Source organism: Phalaenopsis equestris, unplaced genomic scaffold, assembly GCF_001263595.1.
Source record: "Phalaenopsis equestris unplaced genomic scaffold, ASM126359v1 Scaffold000038, whole genome shotgun sequence".
Taxonomy (NCBI): Eukaryota; Viridiplantae; Streptophyta; class Magnoliopsida; order Asparagales; family Orchidaceae; genus Phalaenopsis; species Phalaenopsis equestris.
Window position 1 is genome coordinate 920,032 of NW_018164480.1, and position 18,100 is coordinate 938,131.

At 35.3% G+C, this 18,100-nt stretch overlaps 1 protein-coding gene across 1 annotated transcript in view; it reads left to right on the top strand.

The window, feature by feature from the left end:
* Positions 1 to 9,884: 9,884 nt before the first annotated feature.
* Positions 9,885 to 18,100, top strand: part of LOC110019028 (polyadenylate-binding protein-interacting protein 11-like) — a gene marked incomplete in the record, with an annotated part of 20,647 nt that continues 12,431 nt past the window's right edge. The window contains 2 exon segments of the mRNA XM_020716544.1: positions 9,885 to 10,773; positions 10,858 to 10,964. Coding sequence (XP_020572203.1) covers positions 10,237 to 10,773; positions 10,858 to 10,964 — 644 coding nt within the window.

Genomic DNA, 18,100 nt, shown 5'->3' on the forward strand with positions numbered 1-18,100 from the left:
ACAACACTAATCTTATGTATTTACATATCTCGCACCTAGATTTTCATATTTACACACATTACACAAATTTCTTAGGTATTTACATATCTCAAAACCTAAACTTTTACATTTAAACACGCGCCGCTCTAAATTTATGTAAACCATGAAATCCATATACATTATACATCTAACAGAAGAATACGACAAAAACTGGAGCAAAACCTATGTATTTTTAGATCAAACACCCATGCAATAAAAAAAATATGAAAACTCATGTTAAACCAAAACATGGACGTGTGGAAGAAGTTTTCTCACCTGCACGAGGTTGGAGCAGTGAATTTGAGCCGAAATCGCAGGAAAAGCTCATACGGGCCGAAGGGAAGCTGAAGGAGAGGGAGACGACCTCGATAAGGAAGAATCACAAAATGGAGGTTGTGGTTCGGGGGACACCTTTTTAGAACATAAGCATTGGTATTAGCATCCGCTAATGTCGACACTAATAAGTAATTTTAGTCTCAGACGCAACCAATGCTAATCAGACACAATAGTGTTGAAACGGTGTCTTCCACCCGGCGCAACACATCTGCATCGATTCTTTTTGGGAGCGGGACTGCTGGCGACGCTAAGTACACCCAAATCGGTCACTAATTTATCGTCAAAAACATTATGGTGCTAATTTACACTTTTCCCACAATGCCAACAATTAAAGTATAATTCTTAAAAAGAGGTGCAAATAATTTGTACCAAACTCTGTTCGCCACCGCGTATAATTTTTGTAGTCCAACTACAATTATGGTAGACAACTAGAAACCATTGTAGCCACCAAAGACAACATTTGTAGCCAATTATAGTTGCCACTTGCCACCAACTATAGTTATTGCAGTCTCAACTACCCGTATACAATTACATTGCTCGTGTTATTTCAATACTATTGTGATTTCAACATAATTTTATCTTCATATATTCTCTAATTCATGAATTAAGCGGACCTTTGTAATTTCAAATTCTCAAGATAAAAAATCTGGTTGTTTCCTACGTTTTCAATTTATCTCTTAGTGGGCTGGAAAATTATTTTGAGCTAAGACTAAAGATTTTTTATGGTTGAAAATTTTTTAGTATGCAACAGATGCAAAAATTAAAATTTAGATGTCTAAATACTTAAGAAATTAAATGGCATGCATGCAAATTTTCATCTGATTATAAATGAAACTACTTATTTCTCTTTAAGGGGGAGATTGTAAGGTCTCTAGCTTGACCGGAGCATAACTCTCAAAATCATTAACTTTTTGATAACTTCACCTAAAAAATAAAACTATAATCTATTTTTTTAGACAATAATAACGAATGAAGTTCTCTTTTATCTGACTGGCATGAAAATAAATATTTCGTCTGGACAGCCAACCACCGGAGGCCAGGTTGTCCGCCGCTGACGTGTATGTCCGGACGAAATATTTTCTCCTGGCATGGGGACTTATTTTTCGAATTAGAATTATTTATTATTTATTGCTGCACTTCTAGAAACAATTTAGTTCTGATACATTGACTTTGATTCAATTTTTCTAAATTTTAGAATTATTTAAGGTTATAATAAAATTCTTAGATTGATTTGTCATGCGTTCACCTAATTTAAATAATTTTATTAATTATAAAATATGATATGTACAGCCGAGCAAAATACTGACTTTCATGCAAGCAATAGCCAAGATTTCTGTTCAAAATGTTCATGCAAGAAAATATTTTTATTTTAATAATATTTTCCTTGGAGCCCATGTTTTTCCAACGAAGAAAGCAGCCCTGGGCAAAATGCAAAGCAAGCTAAGGTTTGACTTTCTCTAATTCTTTTTGGAAAATTTACATAGATGCCAAACTATGTTTATGTATTTACGAAAAATTATTTTATACATACACCGCATGCACAAATGTATGCGGTGTCCGATCCTGACAGTAGATCACGGTGATCTAAGGTCAGGATGTTTCGGTGGGCCCCATTTAAAAATTTTTTTTTTTTAATTTTGATTTCATCAGGATCGGATACCGCATGCATCTCTGACTATGCTAACACCATAATTTAGATGAAATTAAATGAAGGAACTTCCCAATTTTTTTACTGAGAGTAAAAAATCTTCAAAAAATTAAGAAGAAAAAGGACGGAGTTCATCTCGCATGAGAGTTAAGCAATAAAAATCTTAACCATAAAGAAGAATTTCTGCGTCGCGGTTTCAAGAAAAATAATCCGTTCGCTTGGCCTGACAGATCGACAGGAGAGATACCTTTCTCTTCCCCTAATTCGTTTAATGCAAAAACAAACGACAAATTTCTCTATAAATCAAAAACCCCCATCGAATAAATCGCGAGGCATTCGTAACATAAAGCACCTCCAAATAGCCGAAAGAAACAGCGGCGAGAGTGTTGGAAGATCATACCTTAGAGAGTGTTGGAAGATCTTACCGTAAAGAGATGGGTGCTCTTGAGGCGATTGACCTTCAGGTCCTTCTTAGGTTTTACTGTAGGCCACTTCCCGTCGATTTCCTTCCCCATTTTCATCTTCTTCCTCCCGAATTCCTCCTCGTCCCTACCTGCCATCTTCCGTCCTATTAAAACACCACTAAGGAAAAAATTACTCGCTGAAACACCAGCTGGTGCAATATATGGCTACATAATTTAACGAAAATATCTTACTCAATAAAAAGTTTACACTAAAGTTCAAGTGATATATGTAGCTGATGAGATTATCAGATTAATACTAAAAATATAATATGAAGTTAAATAATATTTTTCTAAATTTAATTAATTAAATGATAAAAATAAAATCAAATAATTTTTATTTATGCTAGTTAGAAAACATAATCTTACTAATAGTTAGGCATATGATAATATAAAAATGTTATGCAGATAGGATACCTATGGATGCATATTTTTTGTTTGAATGTTTATTTGTATCATAGAAATAACTCTATAGATTAATACAACATCATTATATCCTACCAAATGTCATATTTTTTGTTTAAAATCCTAGTCTAATTTCACACCTACATGAAACTTTAGATTATAATCTACACATCCTAATCGAAACTTTAGGCTGCCTATATATTATACCCAAAACCTGGTGCCCACAAATCCAAAGAATCAACCAAGTAATCCATTAACACCCAAACTAAACAATCAGCCCTCTAACCTATTGAATTACCACACCATTATCTTACCCTTAACTGAACAAAAATCAACAATAGTCAAACTCCACCCTAAACGTATCTAGCACAAATTTCTTATGTATTTACATATCTCACATCTAAATTTACATAATTAAGTAACTAGTACAAATTTATTTATGTATTTTCATCTCACACACAAATTTTCAAATTTACATATTTACATAGCATATATTTACATACATATCACTAATCTTATGTATTTACATATCTCATACCTAAATTTTCATATTTACGTACCTTGCAGTATGTTCTTATGTATTTACATATCTCAAACCTAAATTTTCATATTTACATACATAGGACAAATTTCTTATCTATTTACTTTTTTTACACCTAAATTTTCATATTTACACATTTACATACAAAGCAAATATTTACATATACAACACTAATCTTATGTATTTACATATCTCGCACCTAGATTTTCATATTTACACACATTACACAAATTTCTTAGGTATTTACATATCTCAAAACCTAAACTTTTACATTTAAACACGCGCCGCTCTAAATTTATGTAAACCATGAAATCCATATACATTATACATCTAACAGAAGAATACGACAAAAACTGGAGCAAAACCTATGTATTTTTAGATCAAACACCCATGCAATAAAAAAAATATGAAAACTCATGTTAAACCAAAACATGGACGTGTGGAAGAAGTTTTCTCACCTTCACGAGGTTGGAGCGGTGAATTTAAGCCGAAATCGCAGGAAAAGCTCGGACGGGCCGAAGGGAAGCTGAAGGGGAGGGAGACGACCTCGATAAGGAAGAATCACAAAATGGAGGTTGTGGTTCGGGGGACACCTTTTTAGAACATAAGCATTGGTATTAGCGGTATTAGCATCCGCTAATGTCGACACTAATAAGTAATTTTAGTCTCAGACGCAACCAATGCTAATCAGACACAATAGTGTTGAAACGGTGTCTTCCACCCGGCGCAACACATCTGCATCGATTCTTTTTGGGAGCGGGACTGCTGGCGACGCTAAGTACACCCAAATCGGTCACTAATTTATCGTCAAAAACATTATGGTGCTAATTTACACTTTTCCCACAATGCCAACAATTAAAGTATAATTCTTAAAAAGAGGTGCAAATAATTTGTACCAAACTCTGTTCGCCACCGCGTATAATTTTTGTAGTCCAACTACAATTATGGTAGACAACTAGAAACCATTGTAGCCACCAAAGACAACATTTGTAGCCAATTATAGTTGCCACTTGCCACCAACTATAGTTATTGCAGTCTCAACTACCCGTATACAATTACATTGTTCGTGTTATTTCAATACTATTGTGATTTCAACATAATTTTATCTTCATATATTTTCTAATTCATGAATTAAGCGGACCTTTGTAATTTCAAATTCTCAAGATAAAAAATCTGGTTGTTTCCTACGTTTTCAATTTATCTCTTAGTGGGCTGGAAAATTATTTTGAGCTAAGACTAAAGATTTTTTATGGTTGAAAATTTTTTAGTATGCAACAGATGCAAAAATTAAAATTTAGATGTCTAAATACTTAAGAAATTAAATGGCATGCATGCAAATTTTCATCTGATTATAAATGAAACTACTTATTTCTCTTTAAGGGGGAGATTGTAAGGTCTCTAGCTTGACCGGAGCATAACTCTCAAAATCATTAACTTTTTGATAACTTCACCTAAAAAATAAAACTATAATCTATTTTTTTAGACAATAATAACGAATGAAGTTCTCTTTTATCTGACTGGCATGAAAATAAATATTTCGTCTGGACAGCCAACCACCGGAGGCCAGGTTGTCCGCCGCTGACGTGTATGTCCGGACGAAATATTTTCTCCTGGCATGGGGACTTATTTTTCGAATTAGAATTATTTATTATTTATTGCTGCACTTCTAGAAACAATTTAGTTCTGATACATTGACTTTGATTCAATTTTTCTAAATTTTAGAATTATTTAAGGTTATAATAAAATTCTTAGATTGATTTGTCATGCGTTCACCTAATTTAAATAATTTTATTAATTCTTAAATATGATATGTTCAGCCGAGCAAAATACTGACTTTCATGCAAGCAATAGCCAAGATTTCTGTTCAAAATGTTCATGCAAGAAAATATTTTTATTTTAATAATATTTTCCTTGGAGCCCATGTTTTTCCAACGAAGAAAGCAGCCCTGGGCAAAATGCAAAGCAAGCTAAGGTTTGACTTTCTCTAATTCTTTTTGGAAAATTTACATAGATGCCACACTATGTTTATGTATTTACGAAAAATTATTTTATACATACACCGTATGCACAAATGTATGCGGTGTCCGATCCTGACAGTAGATCACGGTGATCTACGGTCAGGATGTTTCGGTGGGCCCCATTTAAAAATTTTTTTTTTTTAATTTTGATTTCATCAGGATCGGATACCGCATGCATCTCTGCATGCAGTGTATGTATGCAGCATCTCTGTATGCAGTGTATGTATGCAATAATTTTTCGTATTTACACACCTTACACTTAAATTTTAATATTTAATAACACGTTTGTGTCTTGATCTCTGTATGAAAATATATATTTCACTTTCAGAATGATAATAATGGTATTTTTATGTGATGTTAAAATTTTAAATATTATAAATATAAATATAAAAAATTAGGCGCAAAATAAGTAATATATAAGAATTTTGTGGTATGTGCTTAAGAGCCATTTTACTTTTTTTCCTTTCTTCATAGTAATTCTATTCACTTAGGTTAGTTATATTAGAATTTTACATTCATAACACAAATCTTATTGATGTTATGGAGTAATAATTAACATCTTAACATTGAGTGAATGTCCTATAAAGGGGAAAAAAGAGAAGTAAGTAGGAGGGTATACCTTGATTTTTTACGTAAAAAATCATAGAAATGGGAAAATCACGGGATCTGACTAACTTCTACCTACATAATGAACTTACAATTGGTTCGATGTAACTTCTTTTTTTCCTAGGAACGTAGCACCCAATTCTTATGCATTTATGTAATGAACTTTACTTTCATATTGAACTTTCTCCGTCCAACCTATAATCAGTGCCAAAATAACCATAACAAGTCCTATCTCTGCTACAACTCTCACATTAATGTCTCAACCATCCTCAACACTCCACTCTCTAGCACATTGCCAATAGTAGTTCTCTCTTATGCATTCAACCTATAGAAACCTACTGCAATGATTGAATACATAAAAAAATCTCATTATTTATTTTTTTTTTGTTCTTATTTGCTCAATTTTTCTTATTAGCTTTAATATATCCACATGTATGGGGCTTGTTTATATCACTTTTATTAATGACAAGTCATTTCAATTGGTTTTATCCCATGAGATAAAAATCATATGCAATTTAACTATTTATTGACTTAAAAAATCTATTTGAGCGCAAATTTTAGCAACAAATTAGAATTTTATGCACTGATAATGACACCAAATATTTAAGTATAAACTTCAGACGCACCTCACCGGTCATGGCATCTCACACCAATACAATTGTCCATGCACTTTAGAATAAAATGATCTGGCCGAGCACAAAAATTCCCATATTCTCAAAGTTTTTTGAGCTCTCAAATCTACCGCCAATTTACAGGATTACCCTTTGCTTGACATTGTTCTCACAACTTATCTTATTAATCTCCTTCCTTCTCCTACAATACAATAAAAATCCACACGTTCCATGCTTCACAACAAGCAACCATCATATCTTCACCTTAAACTTCTAGGCTATCTATGGAATCCAAGGCTACACCACTTAATTACAAACAATTTGGTTGCCCGCTCCATTCCTTAAGTATTCTTTCGTTACATTCCCAACCTGAAAGGTTAGAAATGCCGTGCTCCTACTACAGGTCGAGGGTACATATTATGACATGCTTACTTATGTTGAATCGACGTTCCCATTTCAAACCACCTTACTCTAACCTGCTTCGCCCTCAATGTCCAATTCTTCACTTTATTCCTCACACCTCACATTGGTTCCAGCTTAAGCATCTTCCCATAATCCTAACTTTATTGCTCTATTTCCATCTTAGAGGTAGCCCACTACTCCATCTTCCAGTCCCAACAAAAGTCTTTGCATCACAAGATGAGGTTCATATGCCACCAAATCTCAATCCTGATCCAAATTCACGTTTCAGATATCCCTTGAATTTGAAGCTTAAAATTGATATCAATCTTTTATACACCACTGCTATTAAAATAGAACCAAGCTTCTATTTGATTGTTGCGAAGCATACCTAATGGCATTAAGCAATGTCGAAAGGAATCCAAGCCTTCCTCACTCGAGGCACGTGGACACTAGTCCCTTTCCCACCCGATAAACATATTATTTGATGCCAACGAACATGCAAAATAGCACACCACACTGATGGCACCATCACTTGTTATAAAGCTCCTTTTGCCACCCAAGATAATGAGCAATTTGTCATCAATTATTACTAAACATTCAATTCAATTGCAAAATTCTCAAATATTAACACACTAATTATATTTCATGCATACCACAAATAACTTATCATTTAGTTGGATGTTTCAAACGCCTTCATACATGAAACTCTCCCAAAGAGATATATACTTGAATTCAAGGATCATTAACATCCCGATCATGTGTTTCTTCTAAAAAAAGGTTATTTACGGTTTCAAATAATCTCCTCACCAATGGTACAACACCTTCACATCTACATTTCAAACAGTCAACTTCTAATTCAATACTATTGACCCGTTTGTCATGATCCATCGCACGACAACTACCCAACTTTACATGTTAATTTATGTTGACAACATTTTGATTATAACTAACCATCAATATTACATTGACATTTCATCACTCAGTTTTGAGCAACCTTCCAACTCAAGAATCTCGGTCCACTCTCCAATATTCTAGGATTTCAAATTAATTATACCCCTGAGATCTGCTCCTTACTCAATCTAACTACGCCTTTGATCTCCTTCAACGAACAAAAATGCTTGAATATAAATCTATCTGAAATCCGTCTCCAACCAAGCAATCCTCCAACATTGACAATCTCGTAACATATTAAAATATGCAACTTTACAGGAACCTTTTGGGATCCCTCCAATTTCTCACCACAACTAGGCCCAACATCACATTTTTTTGTGAATAAGCTATGTCAACATCTTCATCAACCACTTAATATACATTTTATTCATTTTAACCGTCTAATAGAATATGAAAAAAGAACCGTCACCCATGGTCACACCATCCAATATGATGATCTCTAACTTCATATTTATTTTGATTTGGATTGAGCTCCAGACATAACAAACAAAAAATCTATATCTGATTATCATGTGGTTCTTGGTAGCACTCTCATTTCATGGCACTTCAAGAAACAACCTACCATGGCTAGATCTTTCATTGAAGTGGAGTATAGGGCTCTCACCACTGTCACCACTTGTGTAATCTAGCATCAATGACTTCTCAACGACCTTCAACTCCACTAAGCAAAACCCATCGCTCAATATTGGGACAACCCTGCTAGCTCTAGCTCTTGCCAACACCCCTATTTTTCACGCACGAATAAAGCACATCAAATCGGCTTATCATTTTATTCAACATTGTATCAAAACCAATCAAATTATAGTTCATGACATTCGCAACTAGCCAACATCCTTAGTCTTTACCCACTATACATTTTTTCTGTCATTGCCATAACTTACCGAACAAATTAGAGTTATTAATTTACGGGAGCTGACAACAAACATCACATAAAACATAATAAGGGTATCCTTTCCACTAAACATTGTAGCTCAACAAATCACAGCTAATCCCACATAACACACATAACCACATTCAATTAAGTTGTAGATGCCGTAACACAATAACCAACTCTCTCCTTCTCTCTCTCTATAGACAGGGTCTGTTTGGGGCAGCTACAACTATTTGAATAAGTAATTGTGAAATTGTTCTTTAAAAATTTACAATGACCATTATAATTTTTTTTCGAAGTTAGACTATAGCTTTATAGTAGTCACCGCAAGTTACCAGATCTGGTACGAAAACATAGCTTTCAGTTGTAATTTTTGGAAAGACAGACTAAAATCAGTGTTGTCAAGCAGATAAAACTATAGTTTTATAGCAGTCACCGTAAGTTATCAGGTCTGGTACGAAAACGTAGCTTTCAGCTGTAGCTTTTGGAAAGACATACTAAAATCAGTGTTGTCAAGCAGATAAAACTATAGTGCAACACCGTACCGCCATTCCAAACGAACTCACATACTACATATAATGTATACATGAAATGAAATCTAATAAAATAGATTGGGATTTCACTTTGAACCTTTCTGCACTTAACTTTTCTAACATGTCTTCGTGACGTTCAAAGTATTTTTTCATGTAAATCCCCTCATAATTAAAGAAGAAAATTATTTTCAAATATAAAATTACAAATATTGCATTTGTTGCTCGCTTTTTAAAATAAATAAAAAAAAAGAAGAAGAGAAATTGTATTAACAAAATCGGCACGAGTCCAATCCATAGGCCTCCTCTTTCCGTCCGCCGCGGCCGCCTCTACCGATAGCGACCGTCACTGCTGACCATGACCGCATCCATTAAATAAAAAATAAATTAGCCAAGAAAATTAATTTTAGATAAATATATACAAAAGAAAAATGATAACCAATCAGAAGCGAAGAAAACACGTGCCACACGCACGATCTGCTGTTCAACTCTCGCAAGTCGCAAACGTACAGCTTCTTCAGCCCTTCGTACCTTCTCGTCTTCTCCCACATCCTCCATAACGGTGCCAAAGCAAGCGACAACGTAACCGAGCGATGAGATTACAGAGTGATCGGATTTAACGGAAGCTCAGAATTCAATGTAATCCACCTTCATCGCATTTAATTTGAATCATGGTTTGGGCACACAGTTGAATTTCTCAGCCGTTCCTTCATTCCTCCGTTCTGATTCTCGTCGATCCATGGAAGAGGAGGCATCGGTAGTCTAGGCAGTGTTAGCCCCTTTTTCTGTCATCTGTTAGGGTCGGTAACGATAGGAGTAGGGCCGATCGGCCTCGATCATGGCAGTCGTGGATAACGCAGACGTTTCTGATAGAGGGATGAGGGTAGAGTCCTCTTTTAGTCGTGATATCGATGCAGGTGCTGCAAAGGAGCACGAAAATCGCCTCGCTACTTCAGCGGCGGGGCTGCAGCAGGGTCATTTCGGAGCAGCGAGGATTAGAGGGCCATTCCTTCGTCCTCACCAGGGCTCCTCCTTCTCAGGCTTCGATGTTAAGGGCTTTCAACCACCGCAACAGTGGGTTGGGCATGCGGCGGCTGTCCAGCTGCCTGATGTTGGACGGAGGGGTAACGAGGAGGAGGGCTTTAAGAGGGAGATGAGAGATCTAGAGGAGCTGCTATCAAAGCTTAATCCGATGGCTGAGGAGTTTGTGCCGCAATCGTACGTGAACTCTGGAGCCGGGGTTATTTGGAGCGGCGGAAGTGGCATGGATACCGGTTTTTACTCTAACAGTTTTGGGTTACCTATTGTTTATCCGAATGCGGGCTATGCAAATGACGGTAATCCTAATGGTAGCAATGCCAAAGGTGGTAGGCGGGTGAGAGTCTTGGAAATTTTATGTTGCATTTTACCAGTTGTTATTTGATATTTCTCGCTTTTAATTGTTAGTTTCTTCTTCCAGAGGAAGAACAATCACAGCCAGGGAAGGAGGCTAATGAACAGCCGAACAAGTATGGCTCAACAAGAAGAGATAATTAGAAGAACTGTCTACGTGTCTGACATTGATCAGCAGGTTCATTTCGTTCTGTTTTTGTCTACTTTTTCTTCTCAAGGTTTGGTTTCTGATAAACTAATGAAATCATATTTTTATCAGTTTGTTTTTCCTTCCCTACCTGATTTCTTGTTGAATATATGTGGTCTTGTTTAGTTTTTTTGAGAAGTCGAGTTTGACACACTGTAAGTTGTTAATGGAATGATCTAATGGTCCGGGTAACATAGATTTTATATATGGATTGCCCCAGCTTGCAAAGTGAAATGAGGATGAAGCATCAATATTTAACTGTAACATGTAAATTTGGAAGAGAATCATGCAAGTAAGGGTCCGTTTGAAGCAGCGGTGTGGTGCACCGCAACTTAGTCTGTTTGGGTAAACGCTGAAATCTTCGTTTCCCCATCGGTCCTGGCTAGGTTCGATGACCTGCGGTTTGACAGTTTCAAAAAATAAAAATTGTAATAGACATTACAACTTTTTGAACATCAGATTATTTTTCAGCAGTTTTACAACAGTTTTTTAATAAATTGCAGTTGCCCCAGACAGATTGTAAATCAGGGAGAGCATTTTCTGTCTTAGATTGTCCACATAGTTTTATTTTGCGGGCATCATTTTTTTGCTTTAATATGGCTGCCTATGTTCCTTTTTTTTGGCTGTACTTATTTGTCATTATTAAAAGGGTTTCTAAGCTCTTTGTAATCTCTTCGTCGTTTATATATCTTAGGGCTTGGTCATTTTTTGTCCTGATAATTGATACAATGCAAGTTTAAATTACTCCTGATTTTTAGCTAGCTTTTCTTTCTTTGCGATAGGTGTTCCTACAAGGTTGCTATGTGCTCCCTTCAAATCCAAACTACGTGCAGTTCACCACCAAGTTGTCTGTATGAAGTCATCATTGGTTTTGCTGGAAGACACCTAGTTCTACTTTTTCCTCTCTTGTAATGTTGGTTGTCACCCCCCCCTCTCTCCTTCCCTCTGGTCCTATCACAACACAATTCTTCCTACTTTGAAAGGAAGCTAGTCACTTGTATTGGTTTCTTGTATGCCATCCTCTTCATCTTACTGTTCTATGTTCTATGTTATACAACTTTTCATTGATGTTGTTTACTTCAAGGTTAAGACCAAATGGGTTTTACTCTTGAAGAAGCTCCTCTCCTTCCTCTCTCCTCCACATTTCATTTTCATTTCTGCTTGACAGAATAACATCTTGTGGTACTTTTAGATATCACTTTCAATCTCCTCAAAGTTTTATTTGGTAGTAAATGTATTTCATTGTTTCATTCTCCACTAGGGTCAACCAACAAGGAGGGAACCTTGTTAGATCTGTTTTGCCTAATAACGTACCTTGGTGATTCGTTGGATGTAAATTCCTACGTTCCACTTCTACAAGTTGCTAAACAACATCTGCTAATGGGTTTTCAGTTGAATCAATGCCCTGAAATCTGGATTCCAGGAACGATATTAGCATGATTTCACTTAATCTAATTGAAGATACTTTTTAGTTCACACTAAAGCAAATCATCTCCTATCCTTCTCTTTCACTTTGCTTCAATGACTGGCTGTTTGGTTAGTGCGTTTTGAGAATAGCTGATTCTGGATAAATGACCAATCTGCCCATGTTCTGAATAAGCTGTATAGTTGTTTGATTCGTGTGTTTTGTAAACAACATTCTTAATGCAATTATAAATGGGAGATAAATGTGACAAATTTGCCATACTTCCCATGCAATAGAGTGAGTTTGGATCAATTGTTAGGTTTCGTTCAACTGAAGGTCAGGGTTTGAATAAGACGAACCTTTTCTAAAGTGTAAAATGAATGATGGATAACCCTCAACATGCCCACATTGACAGAAGCCTCAGCCAATAATTACGCCATTAGATTATAATTTTTCAAAATACAGAATTTCCTTTAAAGTTACAAGAGATTATTGATTGCCGAGAACCACAATAATTTTCATATAAGAAACTCAATATTATCTCAATTCAACATCAAATTCTGATATCTCAATCATGTGAAAATTAACAACAACAATTCAAAACTATTTTGGAAGGAGAGAACGTATATCTCTATATATCATTTCCATTGTGCAATAAATAACGCTATAATTCCACTAGAAATATCAGCCAATGTAAAATTTTAATAAATGTAAAACAAGAAAGTACGTCACATGGAGGATCTGGATCACGCAGACTATAAGAGATCCATAAATGAGAACAAATTCACTAGATAATCTCATCTATTTATGGTTTCCCAGATTAAGAAATCTCAACCCGTCTTAATTCAAAAAAAGATAACCCAGTTCACGAATCTCAATAAAGAAACTGCATATCCAAACTCTAACCTTCTACACCCCAACAAATAAACAAGACGACGCGGAATTCATAGGATCAAAAGCCAATACATAGAATCGAAGGGACAGGGGATCGAGAACCTGATAGGTGGTGTCAAACTTGTCATACATAAACTGGGTAATGATGCTGGTCTTCCCGACGGATTGATCTCCCAAGAAGACAAGTTTGTACTTCGCCAGGGCTGAAACAACCGCCATTAGGGATTTGCTATCAACCCTATCCTTATCCCTCGATCAATCCAATACGTAGGTTAGAATAAGGAGGAAGAAGAGATCTAGAGGAGGAATTATCAGAAGGTTGGAGGCGAGATTTCTGCCCTTAACCAGATTCGTAGAGGAGGAGCGAGCGTCTGAGGGCAATGTTACGGGAGCGAATTCACGGGAGCGAATGAGGGTTAAGGGAGGATAGGTAAAAATAATTCCATAAAACGCGGACCGCGGGGGTCGTCCCGCGGTCCGCGTCATTCACAAATTGTAAAACATTATTTAAGATAATCTTTTAATAAGTGCAAAACAAATGGCAATGCAGTGTTTTCAAAACACCACCCTCACTTATAAGTTGCCCCAAACGGGCCCTTAATTGAAGATACTTATTAGTTCACACTAAAGCAAATCATCACTAAGCAAATCATCTCCTATCCTTCTCTTTCACTTTGCTTCACCAAACCAAGCAGCTTTCTCTCAATACACTCACTCAAACTCATTACAATATGACTACACACACTTGCTAGCTTCTTTTTAATGACAATTGTCCTTCTTTACACTCTAGTACTCTTCTTAAATAATTCCCACACTCCCTAATGTTCTTCCCCTAAGTGTTTGAAATTTGGTAAATATAGTTTTTTCTGTTAGGGTTGTTGCGCCGCGGCTCTGTAGTTGGGTGTTGCGGCCTTGAGGCTTTGAGCTCTCTGTGTTTTGATCTTTCGTTCTGTCTTCAATAGCATTGTGGCGCTGGGATGCTAGGGAGCTGTACTGGGTGTTTTCGCATTAGATAGTCAACCTCTAGACTTTGAGCTATCGGGAAAAGATAATTTAGGATGCTTACATTGTGTTGAGGCTCTAGTGATCGACACTGCAACACTTAGTAATCTTTACCACTTCTTATTTTCATCTTTTAGGACTTTGCTGCATAAAAACACATAAATGTATGCCAAATATGAAGCAAAACTTGAAAAGGCAAAAGATAATGTAAATTTTTTTTGTGCATTTTTCTCATTTAATAATTTCTTAAACTCGAGCATTACTTGTCGTCTAGCAATCCTTGTATCAAAGGCTGTGACTAACTCAATTTTATTTAATGGATGAAAATTTATTATATTGAACTCAGGTATAAAATTAAGTTTAATAAAAAAATTTTAAACTATTGCGAGTTTTAATTGGCTTATATTATCCAAATATTTCACTAATCTTGATAATTTATTCAATTTAAACTCTAAATATTGTTTTGTGAAAATGATTAATTCTATTTAATTGATAATTTTCTGTGAAATTTTTATAATCATTTATAAAAGCTTAATTTAAATCTTATTCTTCTAAGTATATCACTAATAAAATTCAAATGACAAATTCCCTATCCTTGTTAGATGAAAGAAAAAGATAAAATATCAAAATTTAATTGAATTTGATCTCAAGCCTCTCCTTATTTGCTCTTTTCATAACAAATCTTTCTTTTAATATTTTCAGTCTTTGAAATTTTTTGTATATTTTCTTTTTTTTTCTTTATAAGGAAAGCTGTATTTGTTCAAGTTTATTAATAATTTTGAATATTCTCTTCTTCAATCACCTAAAGATTATTTACTTTATCAAAATCAATTATTAAGTTTATATCTTAGGTAATACTCATTCTCTTGTAATTTTATTAGTTGGAAAATTTTCATTGTTATTGAATTGAATTTATTTTTAGTCAATACGGTGTGTTAACTTATAAAGTTTAAATTAGAATAATCCTATTATTTTAGTGCGTTAGTTATCATTTAATCAATATAAATTTCACATATTTAAAATAACTAATTTTACTTAAAATTTACATCCTAACTGTAATCATTGTTATTCTCGAGTAAATATAAGCTTTATAGTTCCTAGGCATTACAATTTTGATTATTATCTTACTTTAAAGGACAAGATACAAATAAATAGCAAACGCAAATCACATTTCTGCAAAGAAAAAACATTAAAAAAATGTATTACACATAACATAATACATGTCAAAGCCAAAATCATAGAAAAGTTCAACAATAAAAAAATTTCCCCCATACTCGATTTTTATATACAATAAATACTAAGAAAATAATACTAACAAAACATAAAACTCCTTCAAAACTTAGCCGACATATCATATTCAGCGCCCTCGTTGTCGTTATTGTCATTTGCTATAGCTCCACCAGAGTTTAACCTCCGAATAAAACTGATAGGTTGGTGGCTCTGGAAATTGCACCTGGCTGGTTGCTAAGTGCCGAGAAAATGTTTGTGCTATTGCAACACCGTGCTTGTGTTGCCAAGATTGCTATTATGCATGTTGCCGCTCCATATGCTCATACCTCCTACTTCAAGAATGCTCTAAATGCTCGTCTCTCTGCCTCAAGGAAGCGATGTCATCTCTTAAGATCTTGAACCTGGTCGAAAAGTGATCAAATAGATCTAGATGGGAGGAGGAAGAAGCTTGCTGGCATATGCTTGGGCCATCTTCCTAAAGCTTTTGTACGAATGAATGCGCCTCTTAGTAATGGCGCTCTTGGGGAATATCTGCTCTTCGCCTAACTCTTTTAATATGTCAGCTATCCCATAGAGAGCATAGATAAGGCATGGGTGGCCAATCTATATGATCGCGCTTTCGCATGTCATATACAAAATATAACTTGCAATCAATCGACTGATGTCGATAGTCAATTATTTTTTGGATCAGTTAATTTAACACGGCTCGATCTCTCGTTACCTCGTACGAGAACTTGGTAGCAGTCTAGCAAAAATGGAGTGATATGCATTGGATTTTCAAGGTTAGTGCATTGACAGAGAAATTGATAATTTTTTGCTCCCGCACTTTCCATTGGATTTTATAATCAGTTCTGGATAAATAACACAAAATTTCATTATAATCGGGTCGACTATCTAAAAATATATATTTTGATCAACATCGTAATTTGACGAGCAATATACATAGTTTTTTGATCTAACATTGAATGCTACCCACTTGTCTCTTACAAAAGCCTTGTAATCCTTGTGTTCTTTAGTGTTATCTAGGAACTCTTAGACCACAAGGGCAATGGTGGTATTGTTTTTTTCTATAAATTCAAACCACCCCAATCTACAATAATGCGTTCAACAACACCATAAGGATTCTTAAATCCTCAAGAATAAGCTTTACGTTAAAGGAGAGAAGATTCATACCTCTATTGGGCTTTTGAGCTCACTGAGCGATTGGTGTCGTAGGACCTGTGCTCTCTTATTCTTCTTAGAACAAGAAATGGACGCCATATATTCAAAGCAGGAAGAAAACGAAGGAGAATAGAGGCTAAAGCCCAAATAATTCAAAGGCTAAGGTGAAATTTTCTGAGTGGCAATGAGATGGAGTGCTTCAATGTTGGGGCAAGACTTGATCAGTAAGAATAAATGTCAGCCAGCAAATCCCATTGCAATGACTAGTCACCATCAATGGAATGGCAATGAGGTGGAGCGCTTCAATGTTGGGGCAAGACTTGATTAGTAAGAATAAATGTCAGCCATCAAATCCCATTGCAATGACTAGTCACCATCAATGGAATTGATGGAGCACCACGGTGCTGGGAGTAACGCTGTGGCATCAGGTCTAGATTCAATTAAGCACACTTGTTACCACCATTAAATTGTATTTGAAATGTCTAGTCACCATCAATAACATTGATTTAGCGTCTCGACCTAAGGGATATTGCAGCTTCATGTGTTGGGTTTCACAATCGTTTCAAGTAACACCAAATGTTCTATGTGGCAATGCAGCTTGATCAATTTTGTGCCGCTATGACTCTTTGGCGCTTATGCATTGTCAAGTACGTCGCTTCAACGCTTAGCCAGTTGATGTCAAGACGCTCACTCGATACATAGCTCATACATGATAGGGTTTGGCACCTCGACAATTAGGGGTATCACCCAATGCTGCACTAAAATCATATAAATTGTCAAATTTCTGTAGAGAATGCCATAATACACAAGACATTCAATCAACACACAAGCTATCAAACAAACGAAGCATACAAAAGATAAGTTTGGGTTACCTCCCAAAAAATGTTTAGTTTAACGTTCTCAGCTTGATGATCCAAATTCGCTAGCCATTTACTTTAAAAGTTGGGGTCCTGAATTTCTCGTCTATAAGGAAATATTTTAACTACACTGAATGCTCTATACCATCTAGACTTCAACTTTCTGGAAAATAATTTCAATCATGAATAAAATAATAAAACTTCATGTTCATGGGTGAATTCTCTACTATGAAACTTACTATCATCCATTCCTTGGCATTTTTCTTATAAATTTGAGCATTTTCATATTCTTCAAGTTTAGTTTCTTCTAACTTATTTAGTTGTAGTAGTCTTTTGTCCTTAGCATTTTTCAAACTAAAGTTGATTTTCTTAATAGCCCAAAAGGTTTTGTGCTCAAGTTATAGGGGCAAGTGACAAGCTTTTCCATACCCAGACTATAAGGTGACATTCCAATAGGCAATTTATAGTACTCTATGGCCATAAAACATCATCTAGTTTAACTGCCTAGTCTTTCTTTTTAGGATTCACTGTTTTTTCTAAAATCCGCATAATCTCTCTATTAAAATTTCAGCTT